The following is a 24,587-nucleotide window of genomic DNA, read 5'->3' on the forward strand; positions in this document are numbered from 1 at the left end:
TAATTTAACCAAAACTTTTATAATTAATGTTCTTAAAATTTCAAAATTACATTATATGAGTTCTTAAAATTTGTCTATGGATATGTTGGGAAAGGAAGGAAAAAAAAAAAAAAAAAAACTGAATCAGCTGGATTTTAAATAAACCTTGAGAAACGTAGATTAACAGAAATCTATCAAACAAAAAAAAGATTAACAGAAACCTTATCGCTATAACTTACAAGTTCATGAGTTTTTGGTCTATAATCAATCTGGGGATTAGAACTTTTGGTAGACTTGTGAAGGTGATGAGGAGGATTATGATGGAGGTGAAGAGGATATAATCCATTGAAATTGAGAATTACAATATGTGTACTATCTAGCGCATGAGAAAGGTTCATGGTGACAGGTTCTTCCTATGGATAGCTACAATCCGACCAGTTAAAAAATTACAATTTCATTTGGCATTAAAACTACATCAACATATCAATATATACCCATTTCATTCCTGATAACCACTAGTCTCTCAGGAGGAAGAATGACAACTAATGGGACAAAGTGGAACCAAATGATATGCTGCAAAATCAAATGCTAAAATATGGCACAGCAAAGCTAATACTAAGGATTTTTCTGGGGTCTACTATTGATATGAAAATTTTTGTACAAAAATGATAAATTCTACCTCACTTTTTTTCCCTATTCTTTGGCCTCAATTTCACACTGGCTCTCTTAGCAACATCCCATGCTTTCTGTGGGGCATAAATACCAAGCTGTGCGGCAAAAAATGACTCGTAGCCAGGTGAGTCGAAAGCAAAGCCAGTGTGCTTCGATAATTCTCGAGGGAGTTGAGACATGGCATAACTTCTTGCCTCCTCCGGTGTAAGATGGTTCTGAATCTCCAGCAATCCTGCCGTACCTCTGCCTTCAGGTTCATGTCTATGTATTTCTTGTACTATCTGATAATCGTAAGGGAAAAACCATCTCTGAATGCTGTATCCACACAAAAAAAAATTGTCCATGAAAACTATATTAGCAATAGAACAAAAATTGCAATAATAAGTTGACTCACTATCGTCATCTTATCTCATCTAATGATCTGAACACAAGAAATTGTTAACAGATTACTATATCTGTGACGGTAGAAAATTCCATAACATTAGCAACTTTGATGTTAAACAAGAGGGAATTTCAGAATGAGAATCAGTCCGTTTGGGAAAAAGAAATTCGCTAGACAGGTTATGCCAAATTGTCTAGTCTAGTTTGTCAATCCAAGACAAAACAGGCCAAGGTTGGCCAATCAGCCAACCATCTGATGGCAAATATCCTTCTATGAATATATGCATGCATATTGCTTGGACTTTCCTAAAATTTCTGTTTTGTAGTGGAAGCTTGCTTCGTTGTGTAGATATCAAACTTTATTGTGCTTTCAAGCTGGAGTTCTTGACCTTTTCTTAACACAGATCAAAAGTCAAAAAACAATTACCCTACAAATCTTGACTCTGCAAAAAGCTTACATGGGTTGCAGCCCTAAATATAACGTAGAAAAAAAGCTTAAGAAACGAGAAAATCACATGATGTATTTCCTAACCATAAGTAGCAAAAGAGTTTAGAGAATCCATACCCTTGGTACGCGAAATCACAGAGAAGTGCAACAATGGGGACAAGAAGAACAGCTACATAAAAGTATAATGTACTCATTAAGACATATATGACGAAATATACATTTTCCTGCAGCAAAAGGGGCAATAATAAAATGAGTATTAAAAGAAAAAAGTAAAGGTAAAAGTAAATATATATAGAAAAAAAAAAAAAAAAAAAAAAAAAAAAAAAAAAAAAAAAAAAAAAAAAAAAAAAGCAACAAAACTAACCTGCCTATCATGTGGTGTGATAATACCAGAATATAAGAAAATAAATAGGAACCAAGCTAAAATGCTTCCCCCAACCGTAATGTAATGCCACCGGGTAATTGAATTGCAGATCATAAGCAGACGCAAATTCACAGTCACTACAATGCATGTGAAAGTCATCGTGCTGATATCCCACAGACCAAACACCCTGCCAGATGACGATTGACTGCTGGAACTAGAAACGGTTATAAAAAAATAAAAGACTAAAGATTGGTAGATGGAAAAGAAAGCCCAAGTTGTCACAACTCTCCACTTAAAAAATGCATTTCTTATTCCCTCTCTGTAGAGCTCAGGGTACTTTTTGGATAGGGAAGCACTGACATCCTGACAAAAAAAGACAAAAAAATAAAATAATTTATAGGGAGAGTTCAAGGATAGATTTCATCTTAACGAAACAAAAGACATTCTCCACGAACTATAGGCATCTCTTCAATAGCAGAGCAGTACATGCTATGAGCAAAGTAGTAAAAAAGAATGCAGTACCTTGTCAAATAGTCCAACAATTATTACAGGTAGGGCGGTAAATATGACATTATACAACGACTGGAACCAATCATCATAGAATCTTTGACCAGAAAATCCGGTTTGGAAGGTGAACCAAAACTGAGTTAAAGTGAAAGTAAGATTCTTGTAAAAGAAGTACGTGACGACCTGCCACAGAACAAGTGCATTCATTATGTAAAAGTCTCATAAAAAAAGACATGTTTGAAAGTGATTTTGAACATGACATAAATGATTTTAACCATACCAAAATCACTTTCAAACATGTCATAAATGTCACAACCAGCCAACTATAGAGAGTAGAGTACTTAAAACGCAAAAAAAATGTTAGAACCTTGCATATTCTAAGATATGACCATCGCCCATGTACAAGAAGTAAATCTGTGAGAAAGCGAAACTGAGCAATAGCAAAATCACTAGCCATCACTGCTTGCATTCCCTCCTGTCCACTTATTCCAACGCCCACGTGAGATGCTTGAATCATGCTAACATCATTAGCACCATCACCAATACTGAGTGTTATTTTCTGTGCACCTTTCTTCACCAGACTTGTCACCTGAAAGAGATGATTACACAGTGACTGAAAAGTTTTTTTCCCCATACAGTAGAAAAGAAAAGAGAGGGGGGTTCTCTAGCTTTTAGTGCTTTTATGAATGAAAAACCCAGTTTATCTTTTATTTTCTTTCAATAAATGTGGGTTTCTTATTTAAATATTTTAAACTTTTTTGTATAGTTTCATGCTTTCACTTATCCTACAGAAGAATTATGTGACCAGACATCATCTAGCATAAAAAAACTAGTAACCATGATTTAATCATGTTGGAGGAGCATGAGCTTTGACCGTTGAGCCAACCCATAATGATTGAGTTACTTAAAAGCTATCATATCATTCATATCATATAAAAGCAAGGCATTCAATTATTAGTTGAACTATCACTCAATAATACCACCAGTATTACACACAAAGGGCAACTCTCTGAAACATACATGCATAATATTTTAATAAAAGAAAAGAATATATGTCACTCTCTTTCTCAAATCTAAATAAAAGCAATATACTTCTTGGGTAAGCGGAAAAATAATATTAAAAAATAAAAAATGGAGCATGTCGTGGATAACAAGTTAAATTCCTGAAGGATGTCTAACCTGCGCTTTCTGCAAAGGAGAAACCCGGCAGCAAACAACTGAACTACAATTCAAGCTCAAGCTTAGTAAAGTAACTCGCAGACTTGGATCTAATGCATACATCAAACATTTTCCATCTATAACAAGTGCTAATTTTGGTGGAGACACAGATTGTAAACACCGCTGCGCTTCCTCAAGACAATGTTTCAGTTCCCTTTTTACTTCTTCTCTAGTAAAACGTGCAAGTTCTACTTGGTCACCCTAACAAAAAAGAAAGTATTAGTAGTAACATAGCTGATAACAATGACCAACATGTAAGGAAGTCACTAATAAAAAATGCTAGCTGATTACCCTGTTTTCAACTTCTCGGATTGCATCCGTTTCTGAACTGATAATAAATTGCTTCATTTCATTGTTTATTAAATTGCACGCTGAAAAAGATGGGAACTAAAGATAATCAAATAATTATGAATAATATAACTATCAAATTATTGACTTCGTGTGCATTGTTGTATTTTATTTTTCCCTTGGTAGGGGGTGATGGGATTGATGAATGGAGTTGTAGCTATTGCCAAAATGTCAACTTACCATAAGCTATATTAATAGCAGTTTCCATCTTGTCTCCTGTTAGCACCCAAATCTTGATACCAGCTCGAGAAAGCGTCTGTATACAGTTTGGTACTCCTTCTTGAAGTTTATCTTCTATAGCAGTACAGCCAATCAAAATAAGGTCTTTCTCTATAAGTTCTGCAACCTGAATTTTTTTTTTAACAATTTCTACGTGAGAACTCCATATCATCATGAAATAAAATCTGGCTCCACAATTCCATGAAGAAGGAAGTTCTCCTTTAAAGGAAATTTAACAAGAATTCATTCAATAGTCAAAAGACAGATATGAGATTCCAAATTAATTCCATCAACTCTTCAATTAAATGGACTAACACAAAGGAAGAAGTTCTTGCAATTATTACAACTAAAGTTTGAAATAACACTTTATTTCCCATTCCATTCTTTTTTTTCTTATAAGAAACAAAACTACTTCATTCCAAAATAAACCAACCCAACAGCCTAACGGGCAAAGGGACAAGGTGCAAGGTGTCCCCTCCGCAAACCAAAAGGGATTACAAGAACACCTTTAATTTCACTCTAGGTTAATGGTGAAAGTGGTGTAACTTTCCCATTCCATACATGAACTATAAAGCGCTGTCAACCACCAGGATGGTAGAAATCATACACATGGACAGATAAACTTTTATGCCATTAAACAATACGAGTAATGCTCACATATTAACTGAGACAAAATATTATAAGATTCTGATTAGTAGAGTAATCACACTTCTTCAAGAATAGAGATGATATATGTATATATATTTATAAGAAACAGAAACCGTTTCATTGATTGATGAAATAGATTACAAAATTTCATCTGAGAGTAATTACAAGAGATTTCTCCAGTTCGTCATGAGGGTCTATAACCTATAGTTACAAAAGGGCAGAGAATGACATAATTTTGTAATTATATAGCCTTTTATGAGTATTAACCATTGGAATGATATTTTTTCTTTGTTGCTCTATGAGTGGGGTTTCACTACCTAGCACCAAGGTTGTTCGTTTTACTTTCCTCTTTTGAATATAAGTCTGAATAATAGGAGATGACACAAACACACAATTTCCCACAAGGAACAAAAACTGGATCAAGGGCATGTCCTAAGATGGTGAATGGCCTCAACATGGATTTTGCAGTTAGCCGGGGGGTGGAAGGGAAAAATAAAGACAAAAAGGGCAAAGGCATACTTCACTACGAGAACAGAAACAGCATAATTACTTAACCCACCTCATCCAATTTCTTTTCACGATCTCTTAATGAAGACTTAACTTGAATGAACTTCTCATTCCAGCTTTCATACACGTCAGGATGCAAATCTCTGTAAGCAAGGCATAGGGTTCTCAAACCGGAAGATCCAAATTTCTCCAAGTGTTTCCTAGTTACATTCTTCAAATCATCATTTCCACCAGCCAATCTCTCATATACTACGGTATCAGCACCCTGGTCAGTGTAATTAACCACATATCAATAAATCTGATGACCAGAAAGCTAAATTGAAAAATATTAAAAGATTACCTTGCAGTACAAGACAAGCCTACCATCAGAATAACGACACACAACAGACTGACGCTTCCTTACACTGTTATCAACAGCAAATAGAATTGATAAATTTATATAGTTGCAAGTAAAATTATATCGGTTTGAAGTATATTGAAGGAAATACAGTATGCCAACCTATTGAACTCAAGTACATTGAGAATTTCATACGAAACATCTTGGATTTTTCCCATCTTCTCAACATGAGATTCTCGAACATATATTGTAGTAGGTGTGCGCCTGAGAAAATAGAAAGTGGGACAGAAATTACTACCTGATTTTACTACAATACAATTGGGAAAATTCATCTATAATTAGTCCCAAAATCAGAATGAAGAATATACATTCCTTAATTGAAGTTCAGCATGTCATACAATGCCAATTGCCAAGGGTACATTTTTATGGCGACAATCAACATCGAAAATATTTACAAGTAAAATCCTCTTCCAATGAGTGTAGTAATTGAAGAGGAAGGAAATCCTTCAACCCTTTGCCAAAGCTACATGAAGGAAAAGCCTCATGGGACTGGGAGTAGACAAGTATCAAATGCATGAGTTTCAACCACCACACTATAAGACTAACATAATGCCCAAGTAGAGACGAGACAGAATTAACTGGAATCTGTTGTTATTTTAATAAACTCAAGATAAAATTGTCCCTCAATTCATGGAACATATTTGCATTCGATGTTCAAACCTGTAAAAGAAGAAGCCAAAGTTTTTAGCCGCAGTTACTAAGGCAGCCTCATCAGGTGATGCAGCTTGATAAATGATCTTTTCTGGGGATTCGTCTCCCTCAGGGAGTACAGTATGACAAATAGCAAGGCATCTGAAAAATTCCTAATAAATAAACATAACATCATTATTAGTTATTTTTTGCAAGCCATCGCACCTGGTAAGCCAATATGGCATGTATCAAGGCTTCAAATACAACAACCACTCTATCAATACAAAGAAAATGCATCAAGTTCCACTGTCCTTATTAAAAGTTTATCCTACGAGATATTTCCCAATTTCTTTAGATATATTAATCATAATCGTAAAACCTCAATTCATGAACAATTGCAAGTTCAACGTGAACCATATAAATTCTTTTTATATTAAATATGAATTGTCTTGATAAGATTTCCAATGAAATCATAAAATAAGAAAATGATGGGTCGATCCATGGATTTTCCCTTCCCAACATGATCCTTCTCCATAGGGTTCCCAGATGAGGAAATTATAAGATAGCCTTTGACTCCAACTACCGTTCATGTATTCCCATGCTAGATGTAACCAACTACTCATCCTGCCTTCTTTACGTTCTTGACAACCCATCTTTGTCTTAATAGTCTTTCAGTGGCACGTTTCCTTTTTTTCTTATAAGAATATTTTCGTTGATGTATGAAGTTTACAAAAAGGGGGGAAACGGCACCAATCCAAAGAGTTACATTAAATATCTCCACCCAATTGGACAAAAGTAAAGCAAAACTATAAGAAGGAATGAGAATTCAATTAACAACATGAAAAAATAAGATAAAGAGCATTCTCAAGAAAAACCTAGACTCTTTCCTTGGAACCAAAGGTCTAATGGTTTCTTTCAAGCCAAACTGAACACAAAAAAAACAAGAACTAAATTCCTCCAAAACATTCCCTTCTTGTCCTTGAAAGGAATGGCTAGCATAGTAATTCAAAGAACATAAATACAACATATAAGAGAGAATGAGAGAGATTATAAAACCAGTCCAATCAATAAGAAGAAAAAGGTAAAAAGAAAAAACCCCAAAATCAAGAACTCGTACATAATTAAAACCTCATAAACTAGATGGTGTCCCAAATGTTACGTTGAAGGTGCAAAGCTTAGAATAAAAAAAAAATGTGTGGGTGTTGGTTGGTCAACACTCCTGACTGAGCACATTATTTTAGTTTGATTAAGAATAGTTAAAATACCTTACAAAGATCAGAGTTGGGTTCATTTCTCCATGCTCCTCTCATAAGCCTAGCATCATCGAAGTTAAATCCCTTTTCTTGTACAGCATTTGCTGATTTGTGCACCTGCCAAAAAAAATACTCTTTAAGTTGAACTGGTCTTATATCACAATTCATCACTATGTATGTGGTATAGAACACAAACCTCTTCCACTTTCAAGCCATTCTGCTCAGCAATTCCCCTCTCTATTTCAGTGATACCAGTGCCATAAACCTCTCCACCAATTGAACACTTAAAGAACTCCATTAGATTCCTAGTAAGAGTACCAGTTTTATCTGAAAAGATGTACTCTACCTGATCAAAAGCCACAATTTAAAATGAGTGAAATACGATCTTTGAGAAAAAGGTTAAAATTTCCATAATGCTTCTAAAATATTTGTTCAAGTAAATATTTACCTGTCCAAGTTCTTCGTTCAGATTAGAAGTTCTAGCCAGTGCAGGGGTATTGCTATCAGCATGGAACATATTCAGATCCTTGTTGATATATTGTGTTGATTGAATAAATTTGATCATCTGAAAATTGCGTAGAGAGGGAAAATAAGTCCTAATAGATGAGTCTGTGCATTACTAATGCAGGATTAATTAAATAAGAGATCATATTACACACCTCAATGGAAACATATAGAGAAATAGGAATAATTGTCGAGTACAGAGTAATCAGAGTAAACATGGTCAAAACAACAACCTGTGGAAGTCATAGTTCAGAATCAACGGAACAAAAATAAGATGAACAAAAGTAAAGAAAAAAATTAACCATATGAAGAAGTTACCAGGAATCGATTGCGAGGGTTGAATTGGTTTTCCCCTCCCTTATCAAGAGCTAGGTAGTAGTACTTTTGGTTTACAAACACGCCACTACAAATTCCAAAGCACCAGAGAAATAGAATAAACCATCAACGACAGAAACTGAAAAAGAATGAGTAGAGAACTTATCAACAAAACGAATCAAGTTAATCATACCTGCCAATGGCTCCAATCAAACACATCATAAAGAGAGTAGCAAATAGTGTAAGTATAAGTTTGTCAAGTTTCTTTTCTAGGGTACTCCTTTTGGAGGGAACATTCATAGCATTCATCATAACCTGCATATTTATTTATTCCAAACAGAGTTCTTATATAACCAGCATCATCGAAGTTCAACCAAGAAAAGGAAAAAAACCAATAAGTTAAGAGGTAAGGATGTTAAAAAAGAAGTGCATACAAAATGGGATGGAAAGTAACACTGAAAGAGCCCAGGTTGATTATTTTTTTCCACCCTACTTTATCATGGCCCACCCCACTACACTAATCTTGAAGGAGGCTTTGCACGACCCCAAACCAACTCCGAGAGACGATAAGCTTCAAATCATTAAATTTTCCACATAATGGTGGAACACATATCATTAGAGGATATCTCCAAGAGATCCAAGCTCTTGCCACCAGAGGCACTCTAAATGGGGTACAAACCGGATTAATCATTATAAACCCACTTTTAATATGTTGATCAAAGATTCTATAAGATTTTTATTAACAGGAAAATGGAAGTACATATGAAGGGCAGCTGAGCGGTTCCAAGCTCTCCTGCTCAAGCCACCATCTAGTCTCTATTCCTTCGTCCAGCTTGTGTCATACAACATCAGGCAACAACGGTTCTGCCTGACCCTACTTAAGCATGCATATTATGTCAGTGAAGACTTGGTGTGAAGCCTTGGAGCTTACGTTAGAAGAGCAAAAGGTTCACCGTCTTTCCTCTCTGGCCGTAACCTATTTCTTCATAGATGCAGGACTTAACTAACTACTCTCTCTCCTTATTGGTCTCTTTTCAATCACTTGTCGTACGTAAGGTTAAGGCTAACCAGATTCCCTTACACCATTTTGACTACCTACTTCCCAAGCTGATACACAGTACTCCCCTCAACTCAAAGTTGACAAGTAAATCTCATCAAAGTGATTGCAAAGGCAAGGGGATCAATGTCTGGTCTGAACCTACTGAAGAAGAAAATAAAAATCAAACCACTGTGCAAATATAAAAATATAGAGAAGTTACAAAAGCTCTTTCTGATAAGGTGCTCACATCGTGAAATTTTTTCCATATACATTCCAAATCTTCATGTGTTTCCTCAGTAACTCTTTTATGTTAATGTCCTTCTAGACATCCCATGAGAAAAAAAAAAAATTATTGATTCCAATAACTTGAGCTCAACCCTTAAATCTTAAACCTCTCAAAATAAACCATGAAATCAAGAAAATAACCTTTGGCACCTAAACCATAATAACGTTATTATAGAGATCAAGTAATGTCCATTAATTGATACAGGATAACAGACCTTTGTTTCATGGCCAGTAAAAACAACAGCCCCAACTATATACTCAGTGTTCCTGAGACTGCATCCCTGTAAAACATCATATTGAGAAAGCATAGAAGTTAGCGGTTAATATAGTTAAGCAAATATGCAAACAAGAAAGCACTTGCCAAGCATAACTAATTAAATCAAGAACGAAGAAATGGTGAAAGCAAAAGTTGCCCTCACAAATAGAAAATATATATATATATATACTTTTTTTGGATGGGAAAATAGAAAATAAGTTTTTATCACAATGGTTTCTATGGAGAAAGAAGTCCTATTTGGTTGGACCAAAATCAACTTTTTTAAGATTCATAAAAGCACACATCAACAGCAAGAAGCCAAGTTGTAGCATTGATAGGAAAAAAATAATTCGTACTCGCAATAAAAGTTGGTTTGGGCTGAGAGGTAACGTTTGGTTCTGAATTATAACATTGCCTGTGAAAGTGTAGAGTGAATTGTTTGGTTGCTCGCATTGTACTTCACCTGCATTTTGAAAAGGTAAAGAATAACTATTATTTCTCTTGAATCTAAAAGATGCACAAAGAAAACTAAAGAAACGAAATCATACATGGAACTATAGATCATTAGCATTATCAATGACATTGTTTACTCGGAGTATAAGAAAGCAAAGACTCAAAATAACTAAACAACTTAAACTTGAATTGAATAGTCAATGTGTCCAAGAGATCCATCCGTACCTTGAGACAGCAAACCGAACATAAAGGAGATATTTTCCATTTTCTTAATTATCTATTAATTATATTTTTGTCATCAAAAGTGTTAAGAATTGCTTCTTATTCACACCATTTAACGTTATTAAGTCAACATACAGACATTCAGCCTTCAGCTAGTCCTCGTTGTATTCTTCTATAATCAGTTTCTGGACCATAAAGTAATCAAGAAATGCATAATCATTTCATGACGAAAATAGCCGCAAAACCCACAAGATGATAAAAAGTACATATAGATTGTGAACCTTTAAATTCAGATGCCTTCTCTGGAGTCAGGTAATCCCACGTCTTTTCCAGGGCCTTCCTAATCTTCAAATTTGTCTCCCCATCCAGGTTAGCAGTCTAAGCCCAAAAATTAAATATAAATAAATCAATAAAAATCCTAACATTTTAACTTTCTGGAAGGCTGAATTTATCACCATTATTAGACCAGCGCTTATTTAAAATGAACAGAAGGGAAAAAAAAAAAACCTAATGTAATCAAAACTAAAAGAACTTAAATGGGAAATGAGACAGAAAAGAGAACCTCAATGTAGCAGACACCATCTGGATTTGTACTAGCAAGGAAAAGAATATCCGCAGGAAAATATCCATCTTGCCGAACCTGCATCAATGACATTATCTCAATGGAAGTTTAAAGGTCACACTATGGGGAGACCCAATCTATAGAGAGCTCAAATACTTCGTCTCCCTTTCTCAACCACTGTCCTCTGGGTAGTCTCCTTTGTGGAACCTCCTTTTGTAGTCGAATTCTATATATTTTTTTCTTAAGAATAAAATCAAAATTTCATTGAGACTGAGAAAAAAAAAAAGAAAAAAAAAATGCAGAAGAGTATATAAAATTACAACCCAACAAAAGGAGCCAAATAGACCTAAACTAACTATACAAACAAGGACTCCATCCAAAAGAATAAAGCCTACCAAATGATTAAGAAAAATCCTTTTGTGACCTTCTATTCAAGCTTTCATCAAAGTCCTTTTTTTTTTAATAAGATTTTCATCAAAATCTGTAGAGAGTGCAAAAGCTATTGCCCCCCATTCAACCAATCTTGCATGACAGCAGCTATACCCACCATTCACCTTCATCTTATATATGATTAGTTCAATGACAACCCAATGCTCTACTATGCCTACCTGTTCCATCAAACCCAAAGGCCATACAACTTTGAAGGGCAGCAAGTGAATGTGAAAGGTAACAGGGATGAAAGAAGAGATCATCGTTAGAAATATTCTAAACTGAGGAAACTCTAGGTTTTAAAACCTAGTTATACTATATATTATTAAAGCATTGATATATGATTAAATTCATCATCATCCATCAGCCTAATAATTTGGGTTCAATAGTGTGATTGAACATAGTATGGTGGTCTTGTGATCAAATCTTGTACTGTCCATTACCTTCGTCACTAATTACTTATTGGGTCTTACGCTAATTTCTAAGCTCATAAGTCAAGGGGAGTGATAAAAGCATTGATATAAGATGAAATGTATCATAACACATCAACTTAATTTATGGGTTGATTAGTGATTAAAAACAAAGAAAACACATAAATATAAATTAAAGTATCACTGTCAAATCATAAAGGAAGGGAAACAAACTCCTATCTGATGACAAACTTGTTCTTCAAGGGTTTTTTTTTTTTTTTCCAAAAATTCAAAATCGAGATAGAGGATAAAACAAATGAAAGCTGAGGTTAGCAATAAAATAAAAAGGCACTCACCCTAACAATGTCCCCAACCTGCAACCTTTTCCAAGGAACACTCTCCCACTTTTGATCTTGTAGCACATCTATGAGATTATTATTAATTGCCATATCATTCTGGAATCGTTTCTGCATGGCATGATTAAAATGTCATGGGATAAACAAAGAAGGTACGAATTCAATGCACTGTTTTTTTTTTTTTTTTTTTTTTTTTACATAGAGATTGGTTGGTAGAAAATTACAGCGTCAGAGTCAAAATAACTGGAAGGGAACCACATAGTTAGGGCACTCACCCAGTCCTCGAATGCTTCTTTAATGAGAGAGACAAGAAGAACCAGACTTAAAGGGACCACATTTGTAATTGGATGCACAGGACTGCACAATGAATAATAATTAAAAATGTGATTACTACAACAATATTCAATGGCCCCAACCCTTATTTAACACTATGAAACTCCAACAAAATAAATCAATAGATTAAAAGCAAGAATACAATATAAAATTTTTAAAGCAACATTCAGTTTTCTTTCTCATAATTAACAAACTTTTTTTTCCTTTTTTCCTTTTTTCCTTTTTTTTTTTTTTTTTTNAAAAAAAAAAAAAAAAGAAAAAAAAAAACCAAGCCTTGAGAAAGTACAAAATAAGCACAATCTTCGTCACAAAGGCAAGGTCAGCTATTTCTTGTCTTCTTCTTTTTTCTAAACTCCATTGGAAAAAATAACCATGGACACGGTTAGAAGCCCATACAAACCAAGGGAGTTACAAAACAATTCTCCAACCAGCACAATCAAAAGGGTTCAGTATTTTTTTTTTTTTGGACCATTGCGACATCTTCAAGAGGAAAAAACGGCAACAGTGAACTCCCAAAGAAAGTTACAATTTCTCTCCACAAATTGGAAACTTCTCCTGTTCTTCCCAACCACGTTTTCCATAAAATAAATTTATAGGTGTTTAAGGAAAAGATCTTTGCTTTCATCTTTAGATGATGACTGCAAGGCATTAAGTAAAAGAAGTTTTCTATTGTTCGAATGAAAAATCACCGCCTAGCTTTCAGTAATCAGCTAACAGGACCCTTCTTTCCTCAGCCAAATTTGAAATGTCTGAGACTTTCTAATGAATTTTACCACATGCTAGAATATACTGAATCACCTAATCAAGATCTCATGAATGCGCATGGTGTACCACTTAGCAATTACAAATTTTAAACTACAATAAGAATAAGCTAAAACAACCAACATGGCATCTTCTACACATCAAACAATTATTAAGAAACAATGTAAAGTGCAACTGGGGAATGCTACCAAATGTAAATATGCCTATCCAGCTATTAACCAACCTGATGGGTGTGGTGGATAAGATTGAGATGGTAAGAAAGTATAGGTTAGCCACACGCCTGAACTGTCAAAAAAAAAAAAAAAATACAGAACTCTAATCAGAAATGTAACGTTTCAAAAAAGTGATTATGGTAGCTGGGTTAAAGTTGTAAATGGCAAAAACAAAAATAAAATAATAACGATGAGGCAATTTTGTAACATTTTTTAAGAATGCCAATTGGAATTGTTTTTTATTTATTATTATTGTGATTCCTTTGGCCTAAGTTTGGAGAAGACTGATCTTCCCTTCCTTTTTCCTGTGTTCTTTTGGGATATACAATTTAACTTTCCCATTTAAAGAAAAAAATAATAATAATGGCAGATACAACGTTAACGTAAATATAAACAGTAATAGTATGAACTCAAGAACGAAAATAAGTAATAGATAGTAGTAGTACAATGAAGTTGGGTCAAACCATCATTTGATCACACAAAAGTACCACTGAACATCGTCATATGAGTCTATCTTCCTAAAATATTCCAATTCCTAAAGATAATTACACGTAAATCCAGTACAGAGCATGTTATCGCCACTCACTTCAAAAACCGAAATTCCTAATAATAACAAAATAATAACTTATCGTTTCCAATATATCTTGTTCTTGGACCAATAGTATGATTAGCACTTCCACTCCAGTTTGCATTAGTAAAATACTTGTTCATTTTTCATCTACGAGACTAGCCATAATGACTTTTGTGTAAACTTTTTCTAAGTTCAATCACTCGCATCCTCCCAACCAAAAGAAAAGGCCTAACGAAGTAACAAACTGAACAAACAGTATATAGACCTGGGACGCTCAAAATTAGTTACCTGTTCAAACAACCCTTTCGGAAAGAAGGTGAAGAAGTTGTACTTCGTCGTCGAGACCGAATTCCCCTGTAAATAACATCAAATTGACAGCCATTCAAATCCATGGGATGAAGTTAGAACTATACAACATTGGCTAAAGATATGCTAACGAGCACATTGGCTGAAGATAAATGGAGAAACATTTGAGAGCCAATGCCAAGTTCCAAGAGTTGTAACAAATCAAATCAAGGTCCGCATTGCATCTACATCGTGACCGACGACGCCAAAAGAAAAAAAACGAATCAATACAGAACTTAGAAATGATCAAACCTTGAATTTGACAAGGAGATTAGCGTCGCGATCATTACAGAAGATGGTACGATGTCCAGGAGCCTGCGGCTGGACTCGGCCAAGTCGAACCGTGTTAGAAGAGGAGGTCCTCTCCGTCATTGCAGAATTACCGCGGCTAAATCTCGAACTCGATGATCTAACCCTATCCCATCCACTCATTTCCTCGCTCCAATTGCAGCAAGGCCTCCCGATCCGGCGTCACCGAGGCGGTTCTAGAAGATAATCTACAAGAAGAGGATGAAAAAGATGAAGAAGATGAAGAAGAAGAAGCTCCCCCAGCGGCGTAATCAAACTCCGGTGGTTCAATCGACGGTGAAACGCGGAGGAGATACAGCGCCCTTCACGATGGAACTATTAGCCCTCTTGTTAGGCGTAGTTTTCCAATATTGACCCTTTCCCTTCCCCAGTCACGACCGCCACGTCATGCCCTTCGACCCATCGTGTGGGGTACCGAACTAGGAAAGCGCGTGGTTGTGCAACCGGAAGTTGGCGGCTTGTCAACGGTTTTTCTATAAACGAAAGACAGACGGCGCGCGTGAGCTTCAGTCCCGCTCCCTCGCTTTATACAGATAACGGAAGCAGTTGGCGGTCTTATGGACTGGTCCAGTAAGACACCGTACTTCTCAAACTTCGTAATTTCCATTGTATTACCGTTAATTATATTAATTAAAAACATTATATTAATTACCATTGACTAAGCGTAGGACATTAACCTCAAATGTTACGTTTTGAAAGAGTCTTGACATGCAGCTCTGGAGGTAAGTCTATTCATATGAAATACAAAGGCTCGCCAAATTTTGTGTCCATTGAATATCAAATGAACGCTCCACGAAATCATATGATCGTTTATCTAAATCATATATACACCTGTCAAATGAAGAATGTCTCAAAATGTCTCCTAGGGGAAGACATAGTGTCAACGTGCCACCACTCATGGTCTTGTGTCCTAAGCGAGCTACCATGTGGCACGTACACGTTTCACAGCGAGCTACCCTGTGTCCTAAGCGAGCTACATTACAAGACGAGTGTCTTGGGATGAGTTCCTTTGAAATGGGTTATTCAAGAATAGACATGGGAGACTCCAATGCCTCCATAGAACTTGGATGAATAGATGTTCCAGTGATATGAACAACACATGGGGTCTATTCTAGATGAAAATTTCTATGCCTAATAACATCCCAAGCCTTGAGATGACATTAAGATTTGTTGGTTCTGTTATTTGGGAACCAAGATAATCACATGAGATGTCGTGTTGCATGTAAAAGACTTTGGCTTTAAGTAGAAGTAAGGTCGAGCCGAACGACTTGACATATTGCAAAGACAAGTTGGATAGAGTCATAAACAATTGAACACGCACACATGAGGGTGTGTGGTCGATCAAGCTTAGATTCCGCATGAGTTGTGTTCAATTGGCCAAGACAAATCTTGCTTAAGGTTCGAGGAAGCCATAGAGACAAGCGAAAAATGAATATGTGACTTGAATTCCCTTAAGACTTATCACGAGCGCATCAAAATCATAACGTCACAATATTGAAAATGTACGATCGTGACACTATTAATCTTGTTGTCATTATCAAAATGCGCCTCACTCGAAACCAATTTCACAAGCTGAGCAATTTGGGGTTCATGGGTGAACAGTTGCAACATCCATTCTTTACGACCGGTCATCACCAACTCACCAAGAAATAGACCGTATATAACGTCTCATACTCAAAATTCGACATTAAATAATTCCGACATTCTCCGACAACATGGACACATTACTTCTCACTTTTAAAGAGTGAAAACTATTTTTCTTCCTCTTCCACCACAGCCCTCACCGACGCCATCAATCGACAGTCCAACGTTAAAGAAAGACATGGGCAGTGTTCTTTGTCTGTCTATACCGCTTGTGCCAACTTTTTGTTGAACCACACGTGAGACCTGTCTGTGTATTCATTACTCCTCCTGAGCCTTATAGAGCCTTCATTTATATGCAGGTGGGAAAAAAGGGACAATCTTGGTCAACCTAAATAATACAGAAAAGAGTATTATTGAAGAAAAATATCCATTAGCCTTCAATCATGCTTTTATTGGCCCTTTTCTGAGCTTAAAAAACAGAGGGGCCACCTCCACACACAGGCAACTGCCACCATCCAATTCCTGCTATTACCCTTTTAATGCCATTAAAGTTGATTTAAAGCTCCCAACTTTTTTCGTTGTAATTAAATGAAAGCTTTTAATATTCAAATGTCATTCATTCACTTTAAATAAACAAACAATTTCGTTTGTTGTAGAAAATAAAATACAGTATACGCTCCCAATTATTGATGAAAAATAAAAACGTGGCTGCCTTTAAAGGCAAAGAAACTTGCCCCTCCGATGGATCGATGGGTAACCTATTCCTATTCATTCATTGTATTTCTTGCTAGCTGTTACCCTACGTGCACGTCAATCAAGTTTCTTTGCTAATTAAATCACTAAATTAATAAATAAAAAAAAAAAAAAATCCATTTAAATCTTTTTAAAAAATGAAAAAAAAAAATTACCTTACTATCGCGTTTAAAAACTACTCCTAAACTTTTAAGAGTAACATAAATTTTTGTTAGAAATAAACGATGTGGCGGTAAGAATCTAAACTCGTCGAATTATGTTTAAGAAGTATTTCATCATGCTTACAATATCTACTAGTGGTGGAATTTGACTATTACAAATGGTATCATAGTTAGTCACCGGACATTGCGATGTATTGGTTGGAGTAGAGTTAAACCCTTTTCATGGTAGACACGTTTTAAAATCGTAAGGGTGATAACGATATGTGATGGGTCAAAACAGATATATCTGTTAGCAGTGGTGAATTTGAGTTGTTACAAATGATATCAGAATTAGATACCAAGTGGTATGTTAGCGAGTAATCTCGAGAGTAGAAGACAAGAATGACCCATTTTAAGACAATTATTATTAGATTTTTTTTTTCGTTGTTTAAACTCTTAAAATAATACATAGAATTGAATTTTTTTGTAAAAATATAGAAGAAAGCTAGAGAGGAAAGATATTATAGTATGTGGTCAGCTGTAGCAGCCGCGTTTAGGGTTCCATAGGTTTATGCAAATCAATATATGCCACGTGTAATCTCGTGGGTCCCTTTATTATTAATATCATTATCTATTTATTTCCGGAAACCTTCCCTCGATTGGTCTCCTCCTTCAAATGGCTTCTTAGGCTGTCGTCTTTCCGTCGCCAATGCTAGTGCTCCCCAATTTCCTAATTCACGTTCCTCATACGCACTCATCCAAAGAATGATCCAAATTTTCGTTGCCAAAAGCCATAATAATATTAAATAAAAGAAAAAAACTCAGGGGACTTGTGTTATTGCTTCGCCGACATGGGTGCCTGCGTTTCCACGCCGGAGGGCTGTGTCAGAGCCAAATTTAAGAAGTCTTCCAGGAGGAAGAACCGCCGGAGAAGGAGGAAAGCTTCCAAAACGACGGCAATTTCTACCCTCTCCGATGGATCGCGCCGCTCCAATCCGATTGACCACCGCTCCTTTTCCAATCCCACTTTTCAAGGTTCTTTCCTTTTTCTTTCTCCTTACATGTTTTATTTCTCCAGGGGAAGTTTGATTTTTCCCTTTTTGGTTGTTTGGTTGAGATTTATTACTTGTTTTTTATGGGGTTTTCCTTTTAATTCCAGAAATGTTAGCTCATTGGCGATTCCAACCAATTTCTATCTGATCCAGGTTCAGGAAATGAGCTAATTTAATGAATCATATGCTGAGATATGTTTTATGAATCATATGCTGAGATATGTTTTTTGAATCATATGCTGAGGATTTTGTCTGTCATGATATCATATACATTTTGAAACGATGGAATAATGAGCTTGTCTTCAAATGCTGTTATAACTTCAAGCATCATATAATTCATTTCCTGGATTTTTTTTTTCTTTATCTGAATCTGTATCATTTGTGGTGTTTCAGCTGGAAGTTCTGATGAGGCCTGGTTTGATACAGTTGCAAAATTTGAATCGGATTGTGACGAAGACTACCAAAGTGTTCCTGATGGTAAGTTTTCCTTTGAATATGTTGTTCTGATGGGAAGTTTTCTTATTCTTCCATTGCGAACCTTCTGAGTTCCTGCAGACATACAGTCAATTAATAGCTTTGAAGGTACATCAACGTCAAGCGTTTCGTCTTCTGGAGATGCTAATCATGGAGATCTTAATGTGAATCGACATAGCGCGACCATCGATCAGATTCATAGACCAGGAAATTCAGGAAGAGTACATTCTGTGAGTCAAGTTGCAAGGGATTCACATTCTCAGGCCATGAATCCAGATGATGCAGAACCCCAACTTAAGGGTTATGGACGCTCGAGCAAGGCGAACGAACCGGTATTCGTCGACGAGATCTCCTCCACTGCTGGTGAAAGCTCTGCCAAAGACGTTGGAATATTGGATAATTGTGGGATTTTACCAAGCAACTGCTTGCCTTGTCTTGCATCAACAATGAACTCTGTTGAAAAGAGAAAATCACCAAGTTCTAGTCCTCCAAGTGGACTGAAAAAGGCAGCCTTGAAACTGTCGTTCAAGTGGAAAGAAGGAAACCCCAATGCTGCTTTATGTGAGTGTTCACGAAGTATATGTTTTATATTCTGCCTTACTGGTCTTGTTTTTGATAACTGCATCCTTCCTTCTTTCCGTTCCCATGGTGCGTTGGTGCGTGAACGGTAACAACCCAAGCTCACTGCTAATAGATATTGTCTTCTTTAGGCATTCCCTTTTGGATTTCCCCTTAAGGTTTTAAAACGTGTATGCTAAGGAGAAGTTTCCATACCCTTAAAAGAAATGTTTTTTCCCTCTCCAACCGATGTGAGATCTCAAAATTCACCCCCTTGGAGTCCAACATCCTTGCTATCACACCGTCCGGTTTCTGACTCTAATACAAGTTGTAACAATCGAAGTCCACCGTTAGCAGAGATTGTCTTTTTTGGGCATTCCCTTTTAGACTTCCCCTCAAAGTTTTAAAACGCGTCTACTAAGGAGAAGTTTCCACAACCTTACAAGGAATGTTTCGTTCCCTTCTTCAATCGAGGTGGGATCTCATATAATCTTTTAGATTTCTTCAAATTTGGAGTGATTTAGTCTTTGTTTTCTTCTGTTTCTTTCAGTTTCGTCGAAAGCGCTTCTACGAAGACCTATAGCAGGTTCTCAAGTACCCTTTTGCCCAGCTGAAAAGAAAATGCTAGATTGTTGGTCACATATTGAGCCAGATAGTTTTAAAGTTCGGGGAGTAAACTATGCAAAGTAAGTAACAAAGTCTTTCTATGATTTCATCATTGCATCAATGATCCTGGCTCAATCTCGCAAAACCAAAAGCAATGATCTGATTCTTTCATTCTAACACTGCAAAATAATCCTACAAATTTGCAGGGACAAGAAGAAAGAGTTTGCTCCCAGTCATGCTGCTTACTGTCCATTTGGAGTTGATGTGTTCTTGTCCCATCGGAAAGTGGATCACATCGCTCGATTTGTCGAACTTCCTGTGGCTAATTATTCTGGAAAACTTCCACCTATCCTTGTCGTGAATGTTCAGGTAAATCCATGCCTTGCCTGTGCTGTGATAAATGTACATGGTTGAACAAACCATTCTTATAGGGATGTGGTTTAGGGAACCCCAAACGGGAAAGCTCAAAGAGGACAATATTTACTAGCGGTGGGCTTGGACTGTTACAAACGGTATCAGATTCAAACACCGAGCGGTATGTCAGCGAGGACGCTGAGCCCCGAAGGGGGTGGATTGTGAGATTTCACGTTGGTTCGAGAGGAGAACGAAGCATTCCTTATAAGGATGTGGAAACTTGTGATATCCCACGTTGGTTGAAGAGGAGAACGAAATACCCTTTATAAGGTTGTGAAAACCTTTCCCCAGCAGACACGTTTTAAAAACTTTAAGGGGAAGCCCGAAAGGGAAACCTAAAAAAGACAATATTTGTACTGTTACAAAACCTCTCCCAATTAGACACGTTTTAAAAAGAGGAGAACTCCGACAGGAAAAGCTTAAAGAGGATAATATCTGTTAGCGGTGGGCTTGGCCTGATACATGGTTCGCTATAACTGCTTGGTGTTTGACAGCCCCACCTTAGCTCCCTTTATTATTATAGATATTTGAACGTATTTGAGTACTTTTCTTTCTTATATTGCCTTGGATTCTTGTATTCTTGTAGCTTTGATCTTGTAATACTGGATTCTTCAGATTCCATTGTATCCTGCAGCAATTTTTCATGGAGATACCGATGGAGAAGGGATGAGTATCGTCTTGTACTTTAAGCTTTCTGATGCATATGCCAAGGAACTTTCATCTCATTTTCAAGAAAATATCAGGGTAAGACTCGGTACTTGCAGATTCCCATTCAATCCTTCTTTATCTTCAATAACTTGTTTCATGAAATGTAAAACTCTAAAAACAGAAGATGATTGATGATGAAGTTGAAAAGGTGAAGGGTTTTCCAGTAGACACTGTAGTACCCTTTAGGGAAAGATTGAAAATTTTGGGGCGAGTTGCAAACGTGGAGGATCTTTCAATGAGCACTGCACAGCGGAAGCTTATGCAGGCTTACAATGAAAAGCCCGTCCTCTCGCGTCCCCAACATGAATTTTACTCGGTAGGTTCTGGTTTTTATTGCTTTACAGACAGATTTGGAATGACTCATATGAAGGAAGTGATGAATTACAGGGAGAAAACTACTTGGAAATCGACTTGGATATGCACAGATTTAGTTACATATCAAGGAAAGGTTTTGAAGCGTTTCTTGATAGACTCAAGTGCTGCATTTTGGATGTTGGCCTCACAATTCAGGCAAGTTTCTTGTAACAATGTTTTCGTTAGATCGCACATCAATGGGAGAGAGGAACAAAACATTCCTTATATGAGTTTGGAAACCTCTCTCTAGCAGATGCGTTTTAAAACTTTGAGGTTGACAGCAATACGTAATGGATTAAAACGGATAATATCTACTATCAGTGAGCTTGGACCGTTACAAATGATATCAGAATCAGACACCGAGTGGTGTGCCAGTAAAGACGCTGGACCTCAAGAGGGGTGGGGGGGGAGGTGGATTGTGAGATCCCACATTAGTTGGAGAGGGGAACGAAACATTCCTCATAAGGGTATGGAAACCTTTCACTAGCAGACGCGTTTTAAAAACCGTAAGGCTGACGACAATACGTAACGAACCAAAGCGGAAATATCTACATTGTGAGATTCCACATTAGTTGGAGAGGAGAACAAAGCATTTCTCATAAGGGAGTGGAAACCTCTCCCTAACATACACATTTTAAAAATCGTGAAGTTGACAGCGATATGTTATGAGTCCAAAATAAACAATATTTGTAGCGGTGGACTTGGACTCTTACCGTTTTTATCTCTTTTATTGTAAGATCTAAAAACTGTCCTGTTTTTCTTACTTCGTGTTGGGTTGTGAAACAGGGGAACAAATCTGAAGAACTGCCAGAAGAGATCTTATGTTGTATTAGACTAAACGGAATTGATTATGTAAATTACCAGCAGTTGGGGATGGGTTAAGAGATCCTGTAAACTAAGATGGTTTCTATGCAGCCAGCTTCAACCAATTTCCATAAAAAATAACACCGTACAGCCTGTTATAATGCTCAGTTTCACAATTGTATTTTTGTGATAGTAGAATGACGATGTGACCTTTGTTCTAATCCAATGAACAAATCACAATATAAAAGTTTGACTTGTTGACAACGCATGCTCGCACCGTAAACAATTTAAAAAAAAAAAAATCAATATTGCAAGCTAAAAGTTAATAAGCAGCCATCACAATTTTGATAGCATATGAACCGAGTAAAAATAATCGACAATTAATAATATCCTTTATAGTACATTTTGACATTTTAGTCACGATGATTGTAGACATGATGATTTGGTAACCGGTCATGCAAGTAAAAATGGTGACTAGACAACACATATTGAACAAGTATGATTGTTAAGGATAGTTGACCGTTCATTAAGGCAAATATCTAGATATTTGCCTTACATTACGGGTTACCATATTTTCTCTTTTACTAAATGCAAATATATTGTATTCATTTATTATTCTTTCCTTTTATCGCTATTTCCTTATTATTTGTAATTTACCTTATTTCTGTATTCTGTAAATGATTATAAATAAGAGAACTCTCACCACCATTTGGGTGTGGTGGATTAATCAAACATTTACATGGTATCAGAGCCCTTTCGGTTTAACAACCCTGATCCTTTCTTCTCTATGGCTTCCGAATCTTGTTATCATCTTCTTCCTTTCAATACTCTAATCCATATGATCACCATCAAACTTTCTTCCTCCAATTATCTTCTTTGGAAAAGCCAACTTCTCCCTCTTCTTGAGAGTCAAGACATGCTGGGCTATGTCGATGGAACTATGGTTCCACCACCTCGCTTTGAACCAGAAACCTCCTCAACATTCAACCCCAAATATTTGGCATGGAGAGCAGCCGATCAACGACTTCTCTGTCTCCTGCTCTCCTCTCTCACTGAGGAAGCCATGGCTGTTGTCGTTGGTCTCTCTACTGCACGTGATGTTTGGCTTGCGTTGGAAACTACGTACAGCCATCAGTCAAAAGCTCGTGAACTGAGACTCAAGGATGACTTGCAGTTGATGAAACGTGGCACAAAACCTGTTGCTGAGTATGCCCGTGCCTTCAAAAAAATTTGTGACCAACTTCATGCCATTGGCAGACCCGTCGAGGACATTGATAAAGTGCATTGGTTCCTTCGTGGACTCGGCACCGAATTTTCAGCTTTTTCTACTGCTCAGATGGCTCTCACCCCTATCCCCTGTTTTGCAGATCTAGTCTCTAAAACTGAAAGTTTTGAGTTGTTCCAGCGCTCCCTTGAGTCCTCTGACTCCACTCCTACAGCATTCATAGCCACTAATCGTGGCCGCACCCATGAAAGTCACCCTGCTTCCTTTACCAACCAGCGAGGTCGTTCTTATTCTCACAAAAACAACTCTTCTAATCGAGGACGAACCCACTCAAGTCAGGGTCGTCGACCACCTCATTGCCAAATATGCCGCAAAGAGGGCCATTATGCTGACCGCTGCAACCAACGGTATGTTCGACCTGATTCTTCTCATGCTCACCTTGCTGAAGCCTTTAACACGTCATGTTCTATTGCTGGACCCGATGCTGCTGATTGGTTTTTGGACACTGGAGCTTCGGCCCATATGACTGCCGACCCATCAATTCTGGATCAGTCTAAAAATTACACGGGTAAGGACTCTGTGATTGTAGGAAACGGTGCATCCCTACCCATTACCCACATCGGTACTCTTTCTCCTGTTCCAAATATTCACTTATTAGATGTCTTGGTTGTCCCTCACCTCACTAAAAATCTTCTTTCCATAAGTAAATTAACGTCTGATTTTCCTCTCTCCGTTACATTTACTAATAATCTTATTACTATCCAGAATCATCAAACAGGAAGGGTGGTGGCAACCGGTAAAAGAGATGGAGGGCTATATGTGCTGGAGCGCGGCAACTCTGCTTTTATTTCAGCCCTTAAAAATAAATCTTTACGTGCTTCATATGATTTATGGCATGCTCGTCTGGGTCATGTGAATCATTCTGTTATTTCTTTTTTAAATAAAAAAGGTCATCTTTCTCTTACGTCTTTATTGCCTTCT

General features: G+C 36.8%; 2 protein-coding genes across 3 annotated transcripts; one reads left to right on the forward strand and one right to left on the reverse strand.

Annotated features, from left to right (window-relative positions):
* Positions 1-302: 302 nt before the first annotated feature.
* Positions 303-15,396, reverse strand: LOC111488133 (phospholipid-transporting ATPase 3). Its single transcript, XM_023135796.1, has 27 exons — positions 14,878-15,396; positions 14,569-14,634; positions 13,721-13,782; positions 12,678-12,759; positions 12,403-12,513; positions 11,208-11,285; positions 10,927-11,023; positions 10,327-10,433; positions 9,930-9,995; positions 8,584-8,705; positions 8,394-8,478; positions 8,231-8,308; positions 8,020-8,136; positions 7,768-7,917; positions 7,584-7,688; positions 6,349-6,491; positions 5,791-5,892; positions 5,632-5,695; positions 5,344-5,556; positions 4,098-4,263; positions 3,861-3,940; positions 3,531-3,770; positions 2,719-2,940; positions 2,367-2,534; positions 1,845-2,207; positions 1,598-1,704; positions 303-966 (listed from the first exon to the last, which is right to left on the reverse strand). The coding sequence occupies exons 1-27, from the start codon at positions 15,055-15,057 to the stop codon at positions 660-662; spliced, it is 3,681 nt and encodes a 1,226-aa protein (XP_022991564.1). The 5' UTR covers positions 15,058-15,396; the 3' UTR covers positions 303-659.
* LOC111488143 lies at positions 2,281-22,548 on the forward strand. 2 transcript variants are annotated; one of them, XM_023135806.1, is made up of 11 exons: positions 2,281-2,285; positions 13,429-13,435; positions 18,221-18,446; positions 18,857-18,940; positions 19,019-19,498; positions 20,046-20,181; positions 20,308-20,470; positions 21,131-21,259; positions 21,345-21,539; positions 21,611-21,733; positions 22,364-22,548. In XM_023135806.1, the coding sequence occupies exons 3-11, from the start codon at positions 18,263-18,265 to the stop codon at positions 22,457-22,459; spliced, it is 1,590 nt and encodes a 529-aa protein (XP_022991574.1). In that variant the 5' UTR covers positions 2,281-2,285; positions 13,429-13,435; positions 18,221-18,262; the 3' UTR covers positions 22,460-22,548. The 2 variants fall into 2 exon arrangements, with proteins under 2 accessions (XP_022991574.1, XP_022991582.1); XM_023135814.1 differs by lacking the exons at positions 2,281-2,285; positions 13,429-13,435; positions 21,611-21,733 and having other exon boundaries at positions 18,070-18,446.
* The last annotated feature ends 2,039 nt before the right edge of the window (positions 22,549-24,587 follow it).

This window comes from Cucurbita maxima, unplaced genomic scaffold (genome assembly GCF_002738345.1).
Source record: "Cucurbita maxima cultivar Rimu unplaced genomic scaffold, Cmax_1.0 Cma_Scf00001, whole genome shotgun sequence".
NCBI classification, from domain to species: domain Eukaryota; kingdom Viridiplantae; phylum Streptophyta; class Magnoliopsida; order Cucurbitales; family Cucurbitaceae; genus Cucurbita; species Cucurbita maxima.

Bases quoted from the DNA above. Each gene is read 5' to 3' on its own strand.
- LOC111488133 (XM_023135796.1), bottom strand. From the start codon at position 15,057: ATGAGTGGATGGGATAGGGTTAGATCATCGAGTTCGAGATTTAGCCGC. The intron at 8,309-8,393 runs GTAACTTCTTCA...TGACTTCCACAG, and splicing joins ACCCTCGCAATCGATTCCTG to GTTGTTGTTTTGACCATGTT. The intron at 967-1,597 runs GTATGGATTCTC...GTGTGGATACAG, and splicing joins TGTGATTTCGCGTACCAAGG to CATTCAGAGATGGTTTTTCC.
- LOC111488143 (XM_023135806.1), top strand. From the start codon at position 18,263: ATGGGTGCCTGCGTTTCCACGCCGGAGGGCTGTGTCAGAGCCAAATTT. The intron at 19,499-20,045 runs GTGAGTGTTCAC...TGTTTCTTTCAG, and splicing joins AAACCCCAATGCTGCTTTAT to TTTCGTCGAAAGCGCTTCTA. The intron at 20,471-21,130 runs GTAAATCCATGC...TGGATTCTTCAG, and splicing joins TCCTTGTCGTGAATGTTCAG to ATTCCATTGTATCCTGCAGC.